The sequence below is a fragment of the Octopus sinensis genome, linkage group LG12 (genome assembly GCF_006345805.1).
Source record: "Octopus sinensis linkage group LG12, ASM634580v1, whole genome shotgun sequence".
Taxonomy (NCBI): Eukaryota; Metazoa; Mollusca; class Cephalopoda; order Octopoda; family Octopodidae; genus Octopus; species Octopus sinensis.
Genome location: NC_043008.1, coordinates 55357377 through 55381552, shown reverse-complemented (window position 1 = coordinate 55381552; position 24176 = coordinate 55357377). Strand labels below are relative to the sequence as shown.

Here is a 24176-nt window from a genome sequence, read left to right as displayed (position 1 = left end):
TCAGTTCCCTACCAGATGGTTTCTAAGTTCAATTCCACTGTATGGTACCTACTATTGCTCTGGGCCGACCAAAGCCTTGTGAAAGAATTTACTCAACAGAAACTGAAACTATAGTAGAGGACATTTTTACAAGATACTGCTGCACAGTGAGAGTGAACCTGAAGCCACATGGTTGCAAAGCTAGGTTCTTAACCACTCGGCCATGCCTGCATTTATATGCATTAATTTTTATAAAATTTATTTTTTTTATTATATTTCATTAAAAGGCAGAATTATTTTCATGAAGCCATGGGTTTCCTTGGAACTCAACTTGGAAAACATTGGGGTTGTGTATCAAGGTTTTTGTGGTCAATGGAAAATATTCAGAAGCATTTTTTTTCTTTTTTTCCTTAACATGTCTGCTCTCCTAATCTGCTGAGTGAATCGAAAATGAGGTAAAAAATTTTCATCAACCACATCATCATCATCATCATCATCAACACTGAATTAGCTATTTGTGTCTGTATATCCAGGTTGTTATATGCAGCAGCGTATCTTCATTGGATTTGTTCCAAACTCTTCATATGGGAAAGTTTCATCAAGTGTAGAGCAATGATGATTGATATGTTATTAATTTATGTTCTAAACCAGGCAAATGAAGGTAGTAGTGGTAGTGGTGGTAATGATGGAGAATATTAATTAGTTATAGGATAAATTAGTTTTAATCTTTGTTTTGTTTTTTTTTTAGTTATTTTTATTAGATTTATTTAAAGAATGTTTAATGTTTGAATTGAATACAGATGTTTGACTTGGATAAAAGAATTAAAACGATGAAAAGACAGAGAAAGACCAATGGTGAATTGAGTGGTGGTGGTGGTGGGGGAGTGAGAGTAAGGAAAGTAAGACAAAGTGCCGGAAAGGGCTAACGAAGGAGGGAGAGAGGAGCTCGTTGAAGAGAGAATGAAGTTGTTTCAATAGGAAGCAGGAAAACAAGCAATAGAAAGAAATAATGAAAGAATGCAGAATGTAAAAACGAGAGAGAGAGAGAGTACAGAAAGATAGAGAGTGTATGACACAGGAATAGGAGAGAGGGAGTGTGTGGAAAGATAGATATAAAAATAGGAGAGAGAAGGAGAGAAAGGAAGCAGGGGAGAGAAGATGGTAGAGATTGTAAGAACCTGAATTTTCTATATTTTGTTTCATTTTTGATTGATATCAACTGAAACGTGAAAATATTCCTGAAGAATACATTTGTATATTATTTCTGCGGTGAACTGGCAGAACCATTAATTAGCCTGCTTGACATAATGCTTTGTGGCATTTTGTCCCTCTTTTACATTCTGGGTTCAAACTCTGCCAAGGTGGACTTTGCCTTTCATGCTTTCAAGGTTGAGATGATAAGCACCATTTAAGCACTGGAGTTGATGTAATCAGCTTCCGCTTCCCTTCTGAAACAGTTGGTCCTGTGCCAAAATTTGAAACCATTCTTATTTTCAGTATAGAACATGAGCCAACCCAAGCCTTGTGAGTGAAACTAGGTGTCTGTGTGTGTGGGCGGGGGAAAGGTCGGTTTAGTTGATTGAAGAATTGTGTACACATTATTGAAACAAAAGGTGATCCATATATTTTATCATAGAGGCATGTATAGATGTTTACCACAAGGGTCCAGTCCTTGTTGCAGGATGGTGGCTTGTGTGTCTCAACGACTCTGAAAGACCAGAGGTGAATTGAGTGGTGGTGGTGGTGGTGGTGGTGGTGTGGGGAGCGAGAGCAAGGAAAGTAAGACAGGGCAATGCCCAGACTAATATGGCCCCCACCACCTCTCCCTAGAGGTAAAAATCGGTTTGTGCAGTGTGAACACTCTGACCTAGAAAAAAAAAAAAAAAAAAGCAAAGTTACAAAGGCATCAGTGACAAAACTCGAAAGAGGATGCCCTATACTCTGTGGGCTGAGAAGGGCTTAGCTCTTTCAAGCTTTGTATTCAGCAGTTTTTGGAATTAAGAATAAAACCCTCCTTTTTCATTCTCATGAGGTATGAATTATTTTCAATTTTGTCCATTCTTGGACAATGGGATAGTGGATATAAGCATTGATTAAATTGTTAAGTGTAGTAACGTAGCTTGTGGCTTTGAGTTCAATTTCAGGATCGGTGAAGCTATATACTTTGGTTTAAGTATGATCAGGTAAATTTACAAATTTAAAGATGAGTAGCAAAAGTATCCTTGGTTTGGAAATTGGAATGAGAACAGTATACCCCTCTTTAAAAAGAAAAATAATGGGTTGTAAATTATGTGAATAGGTGCAGGAGTGGTTGTGTGGTAAGTAGCTTGCTTACCAATAACGTGGTTCCAGGTTCAGTCCCACTGAGTGGCACCTTGGGCAAGTGTCTTCTACTATAGCCTTGGGCTAACCAAAACCTTGTGAGTGGATTTGGTAGATGGACACTGAAAAAGAAGCCCATTGTATATATGTATATGTATATATATGTGTGTTTGTGTGCCTGTTTGTCCCCCCCCACCATCGCTTGACAACTAATGGTGGTGTGTTTACGTCCCCGTAACTTAGCGGTTCGGCAAAAGAGACCAGGCTTACAAAGAATAAGTCCTGGGGTCGATTTGCTCAACTAAAGGCGGTGCTCCAGCATGGCTGCAGTCAAATGACTGAAACAAGTAAAAGAGTAATACAAAAAACACCTGAAGAAGGCCAGGGAGTACACCAGTTGAAATATTATGACCATAACTTTGAAGATAAGGACACTGGTCAGAATCTATCTGTTTAGTCTACAATGTATTTTCACTGTTTGTCAAATTGTTTTGTTATTTTGTTATGTCTACACTCACTGACCGTGGTCCCTTACATCAAAGAACACTGGTGTTGTTTAACTGTGGTCCCTTATATCAAAGAACAGTGAAAACAATGAAGGGAAAGAGAAATTAGTAAAACATGAATAGTGAAACGTTGTATGGAATATTTAGAATGCCTTTAGGTGGGGGGAATATTTTATTTGATTATTCATGCATACGTACGTACGGACACATACCCATGCATCCACATAACCATTCAGCCACATATTTGCACTCTCGCATATATATACATGTATGCATCCACATGCACACACCCACATAAACATTCTCACTCACACACACTTCTTTGAAAATGTAGGTAAGGTAGTAAACCTTTTTATATTTGGATGCTCCACCTGTTGCCAATTATTCAGCCATAATGTAGGAATCTATTGTCAGTCAACCAAACTGGGACAAGCACCCCACCCAACTCCACACAAACATTTTTAATTTCTGATTTTAGTGTTTGCCTTTCATTAAAATTAGGGTTTCATTTCTCTCGTGTTAATGACACAGGTACTTGTTGCATACTGGGGGTTGACACCCAGTTCAATTAATTTTTTTAAAGAGACTCCTATTCCAGCAGGGATACTCTTGGTCATGATCTGTCTAGGTACTTAACCCTTTGGCATTTAAACCGGCCAAAAGTATTCTGCCTGTTTTATGTTCAAACTGGCCAGATCTGGTCTTTCACACCAGCCCTACAATATCATTTTAAAAATCAACAGCTACCTCATCAAAATCTCATAGCTACAAGATAATGCCTGATTAGTTCAAGGCAATGTGGATAAAAAAGGATTAATTTTGGCAGAATAATGCAAACACTAAAGGGTTAATCTACCCTCTACTCTAACCTGCTGGCTTCAGTGCTTAGCAACAAAAGGGTCAGTAAGTTGGGTTTTTTTTCTCTTGAGGTTTCAGATTTTTTTCGAAAAGAAAATTATATTTAATATGTATATGTGGTCCATAATTTTAAATAATTTTTTTGTGTTGTTTAATTAGATGCAGGGGTGTTTGTGTGATTAAGAAGATTCTTTCTCAGGTCCATGATTTCTGGTTCAGTCCCACTGCTTGGCACCTTGGGCAAGTGTTTTCTACTATAGCCTCAGGCCAATCAAAGTTTTGTGAGAGGATTTGGTAGATGGAAAATGAAAAAAAAAACCATTGTGAGTGTGTGCTTGTTTGTGTCTCCTTATTTTGACTTCATATCATTGTTGTAAATGTATGATATTTATTTCCAATGTTCTCCGAAAATATGTCTGGCCATGGGAAAATATTATCCTGTTTCAGGACAGGTAAGGGTTGGTGACAGTAAGGGCATCAAGCCATAGAAAATCTGCTTCGATAATTATCTCCATGTGACCCATGTAAGCATAGGAAAGTGGATGTTGAAACAATGACAAGTGTTGTCAGCGATGGAAACTGAGAGGTTATTAACATCATTATCGTTTAACACCTGCTTTTTGTGCTGGCATGGGTTGGACAGTTTGCTAGCTGCTGGTAAGGCTGGGAGCTGCACCAGGTAACATTTTTTGTTCTACAGCTGGATGCCCTTCCTAATGCCAACCACTTTTACAGAGTATACTGGGTGCTTTTTATCTGCAAAGATTCTTTTTTTCTTTTTTTTATGTATATATGCAAGATATGATATACATGTGAGTCATTTGGAAAAGTAAAATAAAAAACATAAGAAAGACAAAAAAAAAAAACAAAAATCAAAAGTGGGCTGTCACAAGAAGTTGCTGATCCACCGATTATTCCTTTTTCTGTTATACTTGATTTCTTCATTCAATTACCATCAGCAAAAAGTAGAAAACCTTCACTCAAGTCACAACACCGTCCTCATTAACTCCACACTTGTTCACCCTCGAGTGGCAAGACCGGTGGCTCTTATCTGTTTTCGCTAACTTAATTGCTCCAATGTACACGGTTACACACATGCACATGTAAATCGCACATACATCATACTGTATTTATTGACAAAGTAGACAGTTGTATCCTTATCTTTTGCTATGTAACCAAGGTGATGTCTGAATCAATTTTTCTATTGACTGTTCAGAAACACTGAATCAATATCTTGGATTGTAAACAACACACACACACAATATTGCTTATTTTTAATAGTTTTTTTTTTTCTTTCTAGTTTTTCCTCTTTTTTCTTTTTGCATTTTGTTTCTTCCTTTTCTTTTACAGTTGGATTAAATTCCCATGTCAGCTCAGTAGTAGTAGTAGATACAATAATAATAATAATGATAATAATAACGATGATGCTAATGATGATAGTGATAATAATTGATAATCTGTTGGATTAACTTAAAATGTCATAGTTTTTCTCCTTATTAGGGACATTATGTTTCTCTTTTAGTGCTAATCAATCATTCCATTAACAGATTACAGCCTACTTAAAGAACTTTTGTCTTTTCTTTTGATGTATGTTTGCTTTGTGTGTGCGTTTGAGCATGTATACTCGTTCCTGTATGGGTACTTGAGTGTATGTATGTGTGTGTGTTTGTGTATGAAGATGATTGTATCTGTCTGAGCATTTTTTGCTTGCATCCTGATATACTGCTGTGTTTGTGTGTGTGTCCTTGTATGTGTATGCTTGTGTTCAAGCGTGTGTGTGTGTGTGTGTATGTGTCTGTCCTTGTATGTTTGTGCTTGAGCATGTGTTCATCTATCTGAAGATGTGTGCATCTTATTGTATGTGCGTGTGCATATGTGCTGGTATCTGTGTGTGTGTGTGCGTGCATATGTGCTGGTATCTGTGTGTGTCCGTGTCCCTCAGTATGTATTCCTTTGTTATTGTGTGTGCTGGTGTTTTCCCCTTGCATGTGTGTGTGTGTGACTCAACGTCCATGCTTTTGTGTGTGTGTGTATAATTCTGGTGTGTTAATGTGATTGAGTGTGCCTATGTCCAAGCATTAATAATTGTGTATGCGTGTATAAACGTGTGTGTGTGTGTATGTGTGAGCCTAGCTTTGCCCGAGTGTGTATACATGCTTGTGTTAGGTTGACCAACCAAACAGTATGCACTTTCATTTCTTGTTTCCTTTCTTTCCTGCAGACCACGTACCCCTTCGTAATCCACAATTGGCTGACTTAATTCTGGTAAGATGTGAGGCTGGCTGTTAGAGTTTCCGTAGTCGATGCTACTCATAACGAATGGTTGATTGATTTGTTATTATTACAATTATTATTATTTTCTAGTGATCTTAGCAGTTTACTTAATTCACCTCATATTATTATTATCATTTTTTTTTTTTTTGACTTCTTTGAATAACCTCACCAGAATCCTGACCATGCACATGTGAAAGATATCACCTTGTTGCATGCCTCTTTCAGAGCACATTTTATGAATGATGCTAGAGATTTCATTAGCTACCTCTTCGTTTTTTTTTCTACATATCTAAAAATTATTTTTTCATTCCCCCCACCCCTTAAATATGCATGCAAATCCTTTAATATTTTTTTCGAGAATAAACTTCCACCGAATATTTTTTCCTGCTTTGTTTTTTACATAGAACCTTGTTTCTAGAGATATTATTTTATTTTGTGATGTGTTTTTGTAGTCACTTATTTACTAGTTTACTCTAATTAGACGATTTTTCTTTCTTTTGGTTTTTTTTTTAATTAATTTTTTTCTTTTATTTTAATTCTAAAAATAATTTCAATAATTCTTCGTTTCAGCTGAAAAGCGAGAGGTTTTTGATGTAACAGTCAAGATTCTCTACTAGAGTAACACACTATTTTCTTATGTCTGCTATAGTTGTCTCCCTTGCCCTAAGTCAGCAATTTAATTACAACCACAATCAAGTCGCACTTGTCACGTGTCTCATTTACAAACTCGGAGAAAATTTGCTATCTTTGTGAAATCTGTTTGCGAAAATTTCAGCGACAAATTGCAAAAATAATATATAATCTTAAAAACTTATTTCCATTAATTAGCAAAAATTACATTTAAAATATAACCTATAACCCAATTGTTAAATTACAGTAGGAAATTGTAATAGTTGTTTTTAGTTTTCACTCCCCAAATTGCTAAAAATTCCTTGATTTTATCGCTACTGGAAGCATTTCTCAGGATGTTAACCTTAGTTTTCTGACACCCCATCCCCCGGCCAAATTTTTGTTACAGTTTATTTTATTTTAGTTTTTATTTTTATTTATGTTTAGGAAGCGACGTTTTAAATCATTTTCTTTTTTACTAACTGGTAGAATGTGTACATGCGCTCGGGTTGGAAGGCACTGAACATGCGAAATTACGCGCGTGTGTACGTGTGTGGCCCGCCTCCTGATCGCACATTTGAGTAAAACCTCAACTTTCAGTCTGCTAGAAAAAGCAGCCAATTTTGCTTCAAGTCATCCTGTGTATTATTTTAGGTAGAGAAGGACACTGTTTTGATACCTGTGTATCAAAGATGGGTTGTTCACAGCTGCTGCTCAATCAGTGCTGGCCGAGTCTAAACAAGCAGCAGAAATTACAATGAAATTTTATACAAATACCTTTTAGGTGGTGTGATTATATCACAATATGTTGTGGAAAAAAAAAAAAATAAAAGCATTGGTGGCCAGTCTCATACACACAGACACATGACAAAATGAAAACTGGTGTCCACCCACCAGTTTGTTTTTACACATTAAATTCCAATAAAATCGTAATTTACGCAATCTGAAAGGTATTTGTGGAATATTTCATTAAAAAATACTCATTTTTTTTTTAAAGTTATGAAGAAACAAAGTCAATTCAGGTGTATTAGTTGAAACTCCTCTCCAACCTTTCTGAAAATTTTTTTGACAGTAAATTCTAATATAATCAGAATCTATATCATTTGAAAGGTATTCGTAGAAAATGTCATTTAAAAATTCTTTGCTTCTGAAAGTTATGAAACAAATTCAGGGTGGGAGGCACACTTGTGTAGATATGCTAAATTTCTTGTAGTGTGGCCTGCCTGATGATGAACCTTGTTTCATGTAGCCTGCTTTCTTGAGAAAGGTTGCCCTCGTCGGTTCTAGTATGTGTACCAGTCACCCAGGCAGCTGTAGAGAAAAAAATCACTTCAAACAAAACCACTTGAAAAACCCATTGTTTTAATTCACCAACAGCTGAATAATTTCAGTTGAAAATATATACACCTTATCTTTCAATTCTGTTTCTTGTCTCTCTTGCAAAATTTAGATAAGAAATCTTTTACGATCACATTGTTTGTTTATTCTTTTGTTTGAGTTATTCTGGGAGTATTTTGTTGATTTGTGTATCTTTTGTGTGTCTCAGTTTTCTTAGTGCTAATCTAGAACTTAGAAAGATTTTGTCACTTTTTCTTTCTAATTTTACTTACCCAAGTCACTTTTGTATCCAGCTGCTGCCTTTAGTTGTTAAATTTTAATTTGTGTTTCATTTGTTTCATTTCAATTTTTGTTCTCTCCTCCATAATTTCTTTTAATGATTTATGTTTTTCTTTTTTATTTTTATTAGTCAGAGGCATGTCTGTGTGGTTAACAAGCTTGCTTTGCAACTACATGGTTTGGAGTTCAGTCCCACTACATGGCACCTCAGGCAAATGTCTACTGATGCCTTGTGAGTGAATTTGGTAGAGAGAAACTGTGTGAAAGCCTGCTGTGTGTGTGTGTGTGTTTGTCCCCCACTGCTACTTGACAAGTAGTATTGGTTTCTTTTGCCAAACCTCTAAGTTACAGGAATGTTAGCAAACCAATAGAATATGTTCCAGACTTTAAAATAAGTACTTGGTGTGATTTCTTTTGACTAAAGTGTTCAAAGCTGTGCCCCAGCATGGCTGCAGTCCAATGACTGAAACAAGTAAAAGATAGAAGATAAGTAAATTGCTATGTATCTATGTATAGGATGTTAGCTCCATGGTAAGCTGTTGAATCCGAGATTTGATTTTGAATCTCTCATTCGTTGAAGCCTTCTCAAACCATTTACAGGTGTTAAGGTAATGTTATTCGACAAGGTGCTTAGCTTGGAGGTTAGGGAGTCTCTCCAGATTAAGTCACTACTTCTCTGCATTGAGAGGTCACAGTTCCAGTATTGCGGGCAGGTGATAAGAATGTCAGAGGAAAGGATTATAAGATGGATCTTTCAAGCCATATCAACCGGTAAGAAACCTAGGGGTAGACCAGTCTCAGGTAAAGTTTGATTAGATAACCATAACATGTATATTATCAAAAGTGACCAGGCCATGGGTTTACAGTAGTACTTATTTCAGCCTGAGAACTGTAGCTATGCTGGGGCACCACTCTTATAGCTCCAGAGAATTCTGGATAAATACTCCAATAAGATCAATGGTAGAGATCCAAAATCATTAAACATCAAGTAGTTAACACATACAACTGTCTATATCTGATTTAATTAATCTCCTTCACCGGAAAAACCTTAATCTCCCTAGCAAAATCATTTTTATAAACAGAGTTTACTAAAATCGGAAAGAAACCTCACACATATTCACAGATGTATACATGCATATGCTCTCTCTCTCTCTCTCTCTCTCTCTCTCTCACACACACACACACACTTTCTTTTGTTCCTTCTAGCTATTTTTTCCATCATCTTGATGGTTAATGTTACCTTATTTTCATATTTTCTGTTCTCTGCAACCTTTCTTGAATTAATCTCTATTAAATGTAATCACATTTGGTTTGAGAACCTTAAAAATAATGTATTCTATTGTCATTAATTTCCATCACTGCTGTTGTCTGACAGCAGCAGAAGTGATTCCTACAATGTCTTGTAATTCTTGCAAATGTTTTCCATGTTCTGCTATTATTATATTGTCACTTTGATTAAATTAAATATGACATTCTGAAGTTTGAAGACCCTTAATTTTTAAGATTTACCAAAACTCAGAGCATTTAAAGCGGGTAAATATAATTCCATGTCTTAAGTGAATTTATTATTATTATTATTATTTAGCATGTCAAATAAAATGCATATTGGCGATTCGCCCATCTTTACATTCTGAGTTCAACTTCCACCGAGGTTGACTTTGCCTTTCATCCTTTCAGGGTCAATTAAATAAGCACCAGTTGAGTACTGGGGTTGATATAATTGACTAGCCCCTTCCCACAAAATTCCAGGCCTTGTACCTATAGTGGAATGCAGCTGTGGCCAGTGCCCCTGATTGGCTCCCATTCTGGGGGCACATAAAATGCATCATCCGAATGTGGTCGATGTCAGGTCCAGCTGACTGGCTCCTGTGCCTGTGGCACATAAAAAGCACCATCTGAACATGGCTGATGCTAGTGCCCCCTGACTGGCTCCCATGCTGGTGGCATGTAAAAAGCACTATTTGAATGTGATCAATGTCAGGCCTGCCTGACTGGCTCCTGTGCCAGTGGCATGTAAAAAGCACCCACTACACTCTCGGAGTGGTTGGCATTAGGAAGGGCATCCAGCTGTAGAAACATTGCCAGATCAGACTGGAGCCTGGTGCAGCCACTGGCTTACCAGTCCTCAGTCAAACCATCTGATGATGATTTTGAGCAGAATTTCTGTTAGTGAGAAATTTATTAGTAGGCAGTTTAAATGTTGATTTAATGTGTTGAGATTAACTAAACAGGCAAAGTAAATTATAAATTAACACAGCAATAATTATACAAAAATGCTTGATTGTGCTGGGTGTAGGGATTTTGTTTATTTTCTTACATTGAAATGTAATGATGTGGTTGTATAGACAATTATATATTGTGTGTGTGTATGTAAACATATTTTGTTTAGGCATTGTAATACTAATAATTTAGTGTAGAGCTTGATATACAATGCTTCGGAATGAAGTGTTAGTCAAGTACAGAGTGGTAATAAAAAAATGAAATGACAAAGAAATAAACAAATTATCTTATGAACTTCATTGGCTTACAGCTGTTTCAGCTACAAGATGCATTGGACTCATAGTTGAGTGCCTAACTAACAACTCAGAGCTTCTTCAGAGCCTCAAATATGAAGTGCAGTGTGTGTATATGTGTATGTATGTATATATGTATATATAAGAAGGGATGACCACTAAATGGACATGCAATATGCTAGAAATAGATCACCTACGATCTAACCACAAAGAAAAGAATGTTCTCTAGAAAAATTCAGCAAACACCAGAACATGTTCTGGTGTTTACTGATGAGTTAGTGGTCATCCCTTCTTATACGCATGTAATACAATTTTTCTGAATTTTCAGTTTTTTCAATATGCTAAGCCACTGGTTCTAAATTGATGTTAATTAGTTTAATTAAATTAATATTCAATTTATCACCCTCATTGTTTAAATTTTATATATATATACATGAAAAAATATGATAAACACGTACATTCACTTTATACCACTTGTTCTTTATGCATGTTTTGCCATTGTGGCTATTTGCACCCTCTCCAGCGGGTGTTCATAATGCATTTGGATGTAGATCCACAATGGCTACTCTGGGGAAAACTTTACTATACAACACAAAACGAATGCTTGATGATGATGATGATGATATATTCATTGGACAGTGGTGAAAAGTGTTAGAGATATTAGGACATACTGAACCTTGTTATGTGGAGCACATACATGCATTTGCATAAATAAACTGTCTCCCTTGTCCCCTAGAAATAGAAACAGCTAACATAAACTCATGGTTCTTCAACTTGCTAGATATAGCAGCCAAATCTCACTCTAATGAAATCTGACCATCTTAAGCCTTTTTGAAATTTGACCATCTTAAGCCTTTTATTGTGAAATTCATTGTTATTCCTGCAATGATGTTGAATATCTATCTATCAAGCAATGAGATTGATATTTTCCATAAGTCACGTTGCTGATAAACTTGACATATCTCAGCAGAGAATAGTTTCAAACATGACACTCCTTACCAAAAAGATAGATTGGTGCATAAAACTGCTTACTGCAGTTAAAGGTAATGAAATTTGGAGTGGATATATCTGATTTGATTTCCACAGTACGGGAACTACAGATTAACACCATGAAGAATTTTTGACACGGATGCTCATTTTGCTAGAAACAATACCCAAATCTTCTTCAGCTCACATATTTGCAAATGAAACCTGTAAAGATGCATAATAATACCTAAAATTTTTTTTCAATATTTTGTTTTGATATATATATATCATCATCATTGTTTAACGTCCGCTTTCCATGCTAGCATGGGTTGGACGGTTCAACTGGGGTCTGGGAAGCCCGAAGGCTGCACCAGGCCAGTCAGATCTGGCAGTGTTTCTACAGCTGGATGCCCTTCCTAATGCCAACCACTCCGTGGGTGCTTTTATGTGCCACTGACACAGGTGGCTGGCAAACGGCCATGCTCGGATGGTGTTTTTTACGTGCCACCGGCACGGAGGCCAGGTGAGGCTGGCATGGCCACGATCGGATGGTGTTTGTTACGTGCCGCCAGCACGGAGGCCAGTTGATGCTGTACTGGCTACAGCCATGTTCGGATGGTTTTCTTATGTGCCACCGGCACTGGTACCACAAAACTACAAATTCCATTGATGTTCATCGATTTTGATTTGATTCTTTGATTTATATGACAGAAATTTAGAATGATTATGACTTCTATTTAAGTGATAGTGGTTTTCCAAACAATTGATTGACAAACCATTATTGGTCAGACTTCAAAGTCACAGTCACTCTGTATAAGATATTTTGACACTACATCTGTATTGAGTTCTCTTTTCAGTGAATGTTACTTACTGTTTTTAATCTTCTTTGAAAGCTCAAATATTGATAATTACACACACATACACATGTGTGTCTGAATGTTTATATATATATATATATATATACATACATACATACATGTACACATAGGGTGGCCCAAAAGTAGGTTTACAGTTATCACGTAGGCACTTTAAAAATATTTTATTACATTTAAATTTCTATCTTACAAACTGAAAAGGGAGTTTGACAAAATTAACTAAATTAGAATAGAATAATGGTTTCATATTTTATAATTAAGATCTAAACTGTTAATATATGAATGCGAAAGAGAGAGTTGAATAACTGTAAACTTACTTTTGGTCCGTCCTGTATATATATAATGCTCGTATGTTTGTGCAATTTTCTTTGCTCATTTTGTTCTATAAAATGGAAAGATACTATCTGTTGTTGAATCTTGTCAGATATGTTATAAAACATAGAAAATTTGATGATTATTGTATATCTTTAAATTGCAGTTTCATAATTTCTAAATGCTATTGACTTTCCAGGTTTGGGATTTTGAATGTAATCTTATGTGGTATATATTGCTTTAAATGCACCTCTTTCTGTATCTGTTTGTAGTATTATGTAGAATTGGTTAATATAGGTTTAGCTATTTCCTTTCTATTTCAATCTTCCTCCATGTCTGACAGTGAAGCAAGTAGCAGCAGAGGAAACAGGTTTGTTTAAAAAAAAAAAGAACCCCCTATTGTACCATCTTTGAAAGTGTTGAGTAGTTTCAAAGGGCTACTGTATCATAAATGCCCTCAAACAAAACTAGAATTGAAAATCTTGTAACTTGGTACCAAATGTTTTTTTTTTTAAATAAAAAACTTCAAATTTTGTCTAGCTTTTCATGTAATTAAGAAATCATTAACTATAAATGTTTATTTTTTTCTTACCTTTTTCTTTTTTGTTTGTTCCAGGTATGATGTCATCTACCCTGGTGGAGACTGTTTCAATCAACTATGAAGACTTCAACGATAGTTTTCTGACATGCGGCACATGTCTCTGCATTTACGACAGCGCCGAGCATTCTCCTAAGCTGCTGCCTTGCTCGCACACGGTATGCAAGAGTTGCTTGGTGAGCATTGTTGAAGCTCAAGTCCACGACACCGGAACGTTTCGTTGTCCAATCTGCCGAGAAACCATCAACATCCCACGAGGTGGGGTGACTTCTTTTCCACCCAGTTTTATCGTCAACCAACTTTTGGATCTAATGTCTCAGCAGCGCCGAGATGTCATCCCAAAATGTTCCAATCATCCCTCCCAAGAGTTGTTATTTTGTGAAACCTGTGATACGGTATTTTGCACTCTATGCACCGGAGGCGAGCATTACGGCAAGGGGGCCAGTGAACACACGGTGATACCTTTTTCTATAGCAATAAAACGTATGTCAGAGATTCTCTTGTACAAGGCCCAGTTGTGCATTGGGAACCTGACAACAGCTTATGATAATGTATCTGGTGAAATGCTCCGCCTTGAAAATAGTGTTGAAAGAGCCATAGAGACTATTAATCGTACTTTCCAGGATCTTATTAATCTAATTGACAAAAGACGGCATGAAGTTCTCCAAAAAGTTCGCAAGATTCGAGAACATAAAAAGGGAGATCTCAAGGAACAATTAGATCTGATTCAGGCAGAGAAAGAGAAAGTTCAGAATGAATGTGATGGATTACAGTACCAAGTTGAAGTTCGGAACATCACAAAAAAGATTGGAGATTTAAATGAGAAACTCGACGCTACCAGTACCTTAGGGGAGCCACGTGAAAACCACTTCATTAAATGCGAATTCAAACATAACACTGCATACAAGGACATATCGAATGCGCTTGCTAATTTTGGTTGCATTAAAGTAAGCACCACATTTCCTGCACTCTCCACTGCAAAAATTAACAAAGCCATTACCCATTTGCGCTCAACCATCACAGTTGTTACTGTTGATTACCATGGTAACCCCCGAACTACAGGCTGCGATCCAGTTGTTACGGAACTGCGTTCAGCTTCTGGTCAATTAATTGACACCAAAATCCGTGACAAAGATGACGGGACCTATGAAATAAGTTTTGTGCCGCCCAAAGCTGGTAAGCTGAAGTTGTGTATCAGCATCTTTGATCGGCCCATCAAAGACAGTCCATATGTAATAGATGTCTGTGACCATAACAACCCAATTTGGAAATACGGAAGTCGGGGAACGGGCCTAGACAATTTCATACAACCGGTGCGTGTAGTAACAGACAAAGAAGGTTCCATTTTTATCTCAGATACCGGTAATAGTCGCATCAAAGTTTTAAACAGCAATGGGGTGTTGGAACGTCACATAAGCTCTGAGGCGCTTGAGAGACAAAGTGGTATCGGAGTGTGTGTCAGCCCAACTGGGAACCTCATTACTGTAAACTGGCGCACTAAAATGGTGTACACATTAAGCAACGAGGGAGAATTGCTCTCGAAATTTACATCGAGTCATTTCCAGGAACCAATTGATGTGGCTGTAAATAGCAAAGGCGACATTATCGTTGGTGATATGGGAGCAGCCAAAGTGTTGATATTTGACGCTGAAGGCAATCTCCTTCAACAATTCGGTAAAAAAGGAAGCAAAGAAGGAGAGTTTAAGTTATTAACGTCAGTGTGTGTCGGTTGTAATGATCAGATCCTTGTTTCAGACCATCGGATACAAATCTTCGACAAAAACGGCAAGTTTCTGCGCCAGGTGAACAACACTGGCAAAGGACAATATGAAGGTATAACTGTCGACCCAAATGGCCTAATCCTTGCTACAAAAACTGACAGAGGTAAAGGTGTTGTGCAGATCTTCAGTTCCAATGGAAATTTCCAGTTTGCAATTGACAGTTTTGATGACAAGTTGATGCGACCCAGTGGTCTGATCACCACTCAAGAACAGTATGTCTATGTGGTTGATTTGGGAAACAACTGTCTCAAAAAGTTCCGATACAAGTGAAGGTCAGTAGCGCTATTTTATTTATTTATTTTTAAAAAATTAACCCTTTCATTACTGTATTTATTTTGAGAAGCTCTGTTTTTCTTTCAATTAATCTTAAATATAACAAAGAATTTAGTAAAATAACTTAGTGATCATTCAGCTAGTTTCAGCCGGGTTGGTAATGAAAGGGTTAAGTCGGTGAGCTGGCAGACTCATTTGTACACTAGGCAAAATGCTTAACAGCATCTTCTCCATCTCTACGTTCTTGAGCTCAATTTCCACTGAGGTCAACTTTGCTTTTCACCATTTCAGGGTCAATAAAAATAAGTACCAGCTGAACATGGGTCAGTATAATCGATCAGCCATCAACTACATATATACACACACTCTTGAAATTGCTGGTCTTGTTAAAAAATAATGATTTCAAATTTTGGCACAAGTTATTTTGTTATTTTTGAATTTTTTAATTTGGCAAAATATTGATATCACAATTAAGATATTGCTAATTGTGATTGTTGGTCAAGTCAGGTTTCTCATTTTAAAGTCATAACTCTAAAGATGTTGGTCCTACTGTTTCATTACTGGGATCAATGTAATTGACTATTCCCCTCCCACAAAATTTCAGACCTTGTGCCTATAGTAAAAAGGATCATTATTACCTCGGCCTTAACGAAGGCGGAGGTTTTGGTTCCAGTCGTGTTTGTTCATTTGTCCATGGAGAAGATATTTCAAGAACTGCTGGATGGATTCGGATGAAACTTTCAGGGATGTTTGGACTCATGACTGGCATGAATTGATTATATTTTGGGATCGATCCAGTACCGGACAAGAATTCTGGATTATTTTTCTTGTTTTTTTACTAAATTTTTTAGAGTAGTGAGATTCATTTTTAGTATTCTTGTTTGTGAGAACAGTCGAGTTTATTTCAGATATTCTCATTTTAAAAAGCATCTCTGGCTAATCATTGAGAGGATGTTGGTGTTGCCTTAGCGGAGGTTTGCACTGTCTGAGTGCTCTTGTTACCATTGTTATTAAAGCAGTGAGCTGGTTGCACAAAATGCTTAGTGGCACTTCCTCCATCTTTATGTTCCGAGTTCATATTCTGCTGAGGTGGACTTTGCCTTCCATCCTTTCAGGGTCAATGCAACAAGTTGCGTTGCATACTGAGGTCAATGTAATAGACTAGCCCCCAATTTAAAGCCAAGTTCCTATAGTAGAAAGAATTATTATTTTTATTAACCCTTTAGTGTTCTGATTATTCTATCAAACATAATGTTTATTGATTCACATAGATTTGAATTAATCATGCATTTTCTCATATCTTCAAGATCTTGATGGTGTAATTACCTAATGTAGAATAACATTGTAGGGTAGGTGTGAGAGCCTGGATCTGATCAGTTTGAACATAAAACAGATTAAATATTTTGGCCGGATATGGCTGGTTTAAATACTAAAGGGTTTAGGCACTTGAGCATTGCTGTTTCATGGTATTATGTCAAACAGCTGCTGTCACATGTAGGACGTGTCCCCCTGTCAGCCAACTCCCATTCTGAAGATCACCCTCACTGCCTTCTTTTGGTTGGGAAGAACAGGCAGTTTTCCTCTGTCTGGTGTCTATGGCGAAAGAGGTTTTGTGGTAGACAAGACTGAAAGGTTTGAAGTTAGATAATTTCCTCTTTAGCCAAGGTCTTATTGACATTTTAAAAAAGTGGAGGTTGAGAAGGATATGGTGCCACCCAGTAAATATTTTGAAAGGTGGATGAATGTGGCGAGGATGGTCTGAGTGAGTGGGCCTACTCTAAGCAGGTATCTATAGGCCAAGGTATGCTATGGTACTCTTGGTGAGTAGTGTGACTCGGGATCTGTGGGATTCTTTGGTTGTCCATTTTCACCAGTATTGGGAATTTTTTAAAGATTTTTTGCAATTTGTTATTATTTTACTGTTAACGTTTCTATGTAAATCACCACTATCATTTGTATGGTTTTAAATATTTTTGCAGGCCTTGTGGACAATAAAGAAATTATTATTATTATTATTAAGGCTATGAGCCAACAGAACTGTTAGCATGCTGGGCCAAATGCTTTATGGCATTTCATTTCTTCCAACCTTACATTTCTAAGTTGAAATGCAGCCAAGGTTGACTTAGTTTATCGACCCTGGTAGGATGAAAGGCTAAGTACCAGTCAAGCACTGGGGGTCGATGGAATTGACTAGCCTCTTTCCCGAAAATTTTTGGGCCTTGAGCCTATAGTCATCATCATTGTTCGAACGTGGTCGAGACAATGGAATTTACTATGTTACGCCAGACTTCACGGTCCATCATGGCATTACGGAGGTCCTGTTGCTGGATGCCTGTATCCCTGGAGATTACATCAGGGTAGGAGAGTGTGTGCCCTCCGGTATCGCGAGCAGATGGCTTCCAAAGGAGAAGAGGAGAAATTATCCTCATTTTCAGCTCTACAACAATGTCCAGCAAACTGGACTCTTCTACCTTTCACAAGAGAAGACACAGGTGGTAGTTTCTCATATATTTGTACTTTGGTTGGATGATGCTTCCACTAGAGATTTTGAGCTCTCATAAGGAGGCGAGTGTAAGTTCCATTCAACTGCCTCTCAAGCTTCTTTGATAACGTCCAGGTTTCTGAGCCATGTAGTAGAATTGGTTTGACTGTGGCTTTGAAGATTTTAAGTTTGAAATCTCTATAGTAGAAAGGTTTGTTATCATTGTTATCAGATAATATCATTTAAAATATTTTAATCTTTTTTTGTTTTTTCTCTCTTTCTTTCTGGCAGAAATTTACCTGTCAACTTGATAGACCAGTGAAGTTTCTGTTAGGACCATGTTCATCGCCATCACACCACCAAGTAGCCAGTCAAATGGTATTACACCAAATTAACACCTCTCAGCTTTTTTAGCTGTTGGACCCACTTCCATCCAAGCTAGACATCTTTTTTTGTTTTTTTAAAAAAATTTTTTTTTTAATCTCCAATCAAAGTATAGTATGGGAGGCAGAGCACTTCTGATCTCATTGCTGATTGTTTCCCCCCTCCCTTTCCCCCACTACCACCACATTTTTTTTTATATGTTTGTGTGTGGTTTTTGTATTGGCAGAGCCAGTTCACCACCACTTCCTCCTTCTCCTCCTCCTCACCTCCACCACCACCACCATATACATAATCTAATCTACTCAAACATATAAAAACATTTGTTGCACCTGCAAGATATTCTACCTTTTTTTTTTTTTCCACCTAATTATTATTTCCCAGTAATTTATTATTACCTATTTACAGAACATCGTGCACGTGTGTTGGGCCCCCCTGGGGGTGGGGGTGGGTGGGGGTGCTTTCCAAGGGTGTGGGAGGGAGATGAATACAAAAATTTCAAAAATAAAAAAAAGGAAGACGAAAAATAATAAACGCAACAGTAAAGGAAATCGACCCTTTTTTATCAAGGGCCACAACAACAACAGTAACAACAAATATATTAATAAGTTTGATGTTTGATAATTGTTATAAATATGATGATGATGATGTCAGTGATAGCTGTAATGATGATGATGATGATGAAGTGCGTTATGATATCTACAACAACAAGTGCAACATTGATAACTGTTCTAAGGATGATGATAATGATGATAATGTTGATGATGATGGTCACGGATACCAGCACTAACAATAACAGCAACAACAACACAGTAGCTATGATATATTGTCCACAAGAACTGCAAGGATGAAGAACACTGATCTTGTCACAGATGCTGCATCTGTTTTTATCAGCTTAGAAAATTCTTCTTTTCTTGTGTTCCTGCAATTCTTAAAACCATCCTCCCCCTTTTAATTCACACGTTGGATACAGAAGAAGAAGGAGAAAAAGATGATGATGCTGAAGCTACCGAAGAAATATTGTTAAAGAAATAACAAAAGAAAATACCTTTCCCCCACCCCCACCCCCTAAAAAGAATTGAAAGTATTTAGTTTGGGAATGGCTGTATATAACAAAATTAATAAATAAATAACTAATAATAATAATGATTAAAAAAAAAAGGAACAAAACCAAACAATTAAAAGAAAGAAAATATAACAACAACAACAACAAAAAAAAGAAAAAAAAAGAACAAGAAAAACCTATAAGAATTAGGTGCATTGTGTTGATTGCAATCATCTTTAATGTTTCTTAGAGTTTTTGAAAAAAATATTCCATTGCTTTCTTTGGAGTCTTTGGAGAAGGATTGATTCACTTCAACACAGCAGAGGAAGATTCTAAGCAGTCGAAAGAAGGAACGAAAAGCGGATGCCATGTATGTATGTGTGTGTGGTGTGTGTGTGTGCGTGTATGCTTGTGTGCACACGTATGTATGTGCATATATATATATATATATACACACATACATTTGCATATATGTGTGTAATAAATATATAAATACACATTCATTTTTACATATGCTTTTGTGTGTGTATATGTATAAATATATATATATATAATATACGTACATATATACACACACACATGCATACATATACACACATACATCACATACACATGTGCAGGCACATATACATACATGTAATCATTTCTAAATTCTGTTCTGTTATTGGACACAGTTTTATCAGCTTATAAATTGTTAAATTTCTGTTTGTTAATTTGTTGAGAAGAAAGAGCGTAAAGGACGAGAGAAAGAAGAGAGCATTGTTGTGAGTTCACACTGACATAGATTTAAACATTTTTCCTTAATTTAAAAGAAAAACCAAAAAACAAAACAACACAAAAACTCTTTATTTTTTAAACTCTGAATTTTATTATTATTATAATTATTATTATTATAATTATTATTATTATTATTATTTTTTACTTCTCCAATCAAATTTTACAATTGTTTTCTATGGACAAAAATGAAAGGAAAGACAGAAGGAAGTAAAGTAATTCAGATGTCTTGTAGAAACCTCTGCAGTTGAATAAATGATACGTTTACAGTGTATGTGTTCAGATTTCCAATGTTGTCCAACGTTGTTGTAAGGAGAAATATTCTCAAAGCAAATATATTAACATTGATCGTTTTTTGATGGAGTAAATTTTCTTTTTTGTTTGGTTTTGTTTTATTGCCAAGAAGGCTTGGCATCATAGTTAAGAATTTTGCTTCCCAACCACCACAGGGTTTTGGATTCTGACTGTGTGGCACCATGGGTAAGTGTCTTCTAATGTGGCTTCTGGGTCAACCAAAGCCTTGTGAGTGGATTTATCAGATGGAAGCCGATAGAAGCTCATTGTGTGTATTTGTATGTACCCTTTTCTAGACAAGATCTGATGGTTGTAAATGGACATCATCATTATCATCCTCATCATAAAGTGATGCTTTTGCAAAATTTTTCCCAAAGTTTTTGAAAAATTTTCCCCATAAATTTTCATAGAAATTTTCAAAAATTTTGGAAAAATTTTTGAGGAAAATTTTCAAAAAATTTTTCAAAAGTTATTGGGAAGATTTTCCCCAAAAGTTTTTGAAAATTTTTCCCTACTGTCCTCAACTCTGTGTTACTTTTTCAGGTTTGCCTCAAGCATTTGTTTCCTTGAAGGAAAGCCTTGTTGGTTTTGAATTGACATTGACACTTCTGTAACTTTGCTTTTTATTAGGTAGGGGTGTTGGCCTTATGTAAACCCATTTTTATCTTGGGAAAGTGTTGGTCCATATTAGTCTGGTGTCTTTCTTTCGACCATGTCCAGCATGGGTGGCTCTGCTAGCTTAGCTCTCAGAGATTGCGGTACACAAGCCACCAAACTGCATTAGGGACTAGGTCTTGTGATCATCATCGTTTAACGTCCTTTTTCCATGCTAGCATGGGTTGGATGGTTCGACTGGGGTCTGGGAAGCCAGGAGGCTGCACCAGACTCTAGTCTGATCTGGCAGTGTTTCTACAGCTGGATGCCCTTCCTAATGCCAACCACTCTGTGAGTGTAGTGGGTGCTTTTTACATGCCACTAGCACAGATGCCAGGTGAGGCTGGGAATGGCCACGATCTGTTGGTGCTTTTTACGTGCCACCAGCACAGGTATCACAACTACAATTTCCATTTGATTTTTTGATGTACTTGACTCAATAGGTCCCCTCAAGCACAGGGTCGAAACGGCGTTTCTTTACTTGCCACCTGCACAGGAGTCAGTCCAGTGGCACTGGCAACGAACTCGCTTGAATGTTTTGTTCACGTGCCAGTAAGGCGACACTCGTAACGATCATGCTCAAAAGGTGCTTTTTACATGCCCACCGGCACGGAAGCCAGACAGCTGCTCTGGCAGTGGTCCCGCTCGGATGGAGCTGTTAATACTCCAGTGGCACGGGTGCCAGTCATCGAATTTAGTTCAATTTTGATTTCACTTGCCCCAACAGGTCTTCGCAAGCAGAGTTTTGTGTCCAAAGAAAGAAAGGTATGCATAAGTGGGCTGGCTACATCCCTGGTAAAGGCCATGTCTTGTCCTGCCAAGTCTTCTCACGCACAGCATATTTCCAAAGTTCTCAGTCACTAGTTATTGCCTCAGTGAGTCCTAATGTTCGAAGGTCGTGCTTCACCACTTCGTCCCAGGTTCCTGCAACCGCTAGGAGTGGCACTTTTACTGCAACCGCTAGGGAGTGGCACTTTTACACACACAGACACCTATCTTCATCCATTCTCGCCACATGACCATACCAGCGCAATTGTCTCTCTTGCACACCACATCTGATGCTTCTTAGGTCCAGCTTTTCTCTCAAGGTACTTACACTCTGTCGTCTATGTACACTGACATTACACATCTATTGGAGAATACTGGCTTCATTCCTTGCGAGCTTACACATGTCCTCAGCAGTCACGGCCCATGTTTCACTGCCATGTAGCATGGCTGTTCGTACACATGCGTCATACAGTCTGCCTTTTACTCTGAGCGAGAGGCCTTTTGTCAACAGCAGAGGTAAGAGCTCTCTGAACTTTGCACAAGCTATTCTTACTCTAGCAGTTACACTTTCAGCACACTCGCCCCCACTACTGACTTGATCACCTAGGTAACGGAAGCTATCAACTACTTCTAGTTTTTCTCCCTGGAAAGTGGCAGAAGTTATTCTCTGCACATTTTCAGTGTTTATTGCTCCTGAGCATCTGCCACATACAAAACTGTCTTCCTAGTTAGCATTCCTTTGACATTGCTGCACCTCTTATGTGTCCATAGCTTACACTGGGTACATCTTATAGTTTCTACCTACACTTTTTCTACAGATCGAGCAGGGCCATCTACCTGAAGGCGTTTGTGGTTTGCTTGCCTTCCTACATATGAGGACTTTGGTTTTAGCTAGGTTGATTCTAAGGCCCCTCAATTCTAATCCTTGATTCCATACTTGAAACTGCGCCTCTAGTTCTGATAGTGACTCAGCAATTAGACTAAGGTCATCAGCATAGAGGAGCTCCCAAGGGCATCCTGTCTTGAATTCCTCTGTTATTGCCTGGAGAACTATGATAAATAGGAGGGGGCTAAGGACTGAACCATGGTGGATCCCTACCTCTACCCGGAATTCTTCACTGTACTCGTTGCCAACCCTCATTTACTGACAGCATCCTTGTACATGGCTTGCACAGCTCTCACTAACCATTCATCTATCCCTAGTTTCCTCATTGACCGCCAGATAAGGGATCGGGGGACCCTGTCAAAGGCTCTCTCCATGTCAACGAAAGCCAGGTACAGAGGTTTATCTTTGGCTAGGTATTTCTCCTGCAGCTGTCTTACCAGGAATATAGCCTCAGTGGTGCAGAGATGAATATACACGTGGACTATTTCTGTCCCAAAAAACATCCACAATTACACACACACAGTGGGGATGCATACTAGAAAACTCACAATACCTTAGTGTAGTGGAATCTATAACTCTAGATTGAGGTCCATCAATTAGAGCTCACTTAATCGGGACTTGTCTACAGCAGTCATTATACATCCTACTTCATAGCTGGAATAATTTTGAACATAAGTCTGCTTAACCCTTTAACATTCAGATTAATCTGTCAAATGTAAAGCCTGTTTAATCACATTGTTTTAAATTAATTGTACAGCATCTTGTAACTCTGAGATTTTGATGTTGTCCCTGTATATTTTTAGAATGACTTTGTAGGGTAGGTGTGAGAGGTCAGAGCTGGCTGGTTTGAACATAAAACAAGAAGACTATTTTGGCCTGATATGGCCGGTTTAAACACTAAAGGGTTAATCAAGGTCGACCAGGGGCTAAACAGCAAGAACAAGAACTGATACTTTCAGGATAAGATGATCATTCACAGTTGCTTGGATGTTTGAGATTTGGCATGGTTGACTGAACATTAAACCTGTTATGGTAACAGTACTTTTTTAGCACTGAATACTCATACATAGAGGAGAGAGGACATTGCAAAATACCAACTGAACATGACTGGCATAAAACGTTTCCCTCACCTCATATACATGGAGAAATGTGCTCACATAGAGAGAGCAAGAGAGTGGGGATGTAATTTTTAATGCATCTTTTTCTACAGATTGAAAGTTGTAATAGTTACTGTATTTTTCTGACCAGGTTCCATAGGCATAGGAGTGGCTGTGTGGTAAGTAGCTTGCTTGCGAACCACATTATTCCAGGTTCAGTCCCACTGCGTGGCACCTTGGGCAAGTGTCTTCCACTATAGCCTTGGGCCAACCAAAGCCTTGCGAGTGGATTTGGTAGATGGAAACTAAAAG

General features: G+C 37.6%; 1 protein-coding gene and 1 long non-coding RNA gene across 4 annotated transcripts in view; both read left to right on the top strand.

Annotated features, from left to right (window-relative positions):
* LOC115217854 (tripartite motif-containing protein 2) overlaps positions 1-19524 on the top strand; it is a 63508-nt gene extending 43984 nt beyond the window's left edge. For 2 of the 3 annotated variants that reach the window (XM_036507993.1, XM_029787560.2), the window contains exons 2-3: positions 13448-15482; positions 18257-19524. In XM_036507993.1, the coding sequence (XP_036363886.1) occupies positions 13450-15480 (2031 nt within the window). In that variant the 5' untranslated portion in view covers positions 13448-13449 and the 3' untranslated portion in view covers positions 15481-15482; positions 18257-19524. Of the gene's footprint in view, positions 1-5880; positions 5931-13447; positions 15483-18256 lie in introns of those variants that run through there. The other variant, XM_036507992.1, reaches the window with a different exon arrangement.
* LOC118765642 lies at positions 914-20437 on the top strand. The gene is made up of 2 exons (XR_005001507.1): positions 914-1027; positions 20130-20437. It is a non-coding gene; the product is annotated as an uncharacterized LOC118765642 (long non-coding RNA).
* Positions 20438-24176: the final 3739 nt, after the last annotated feature.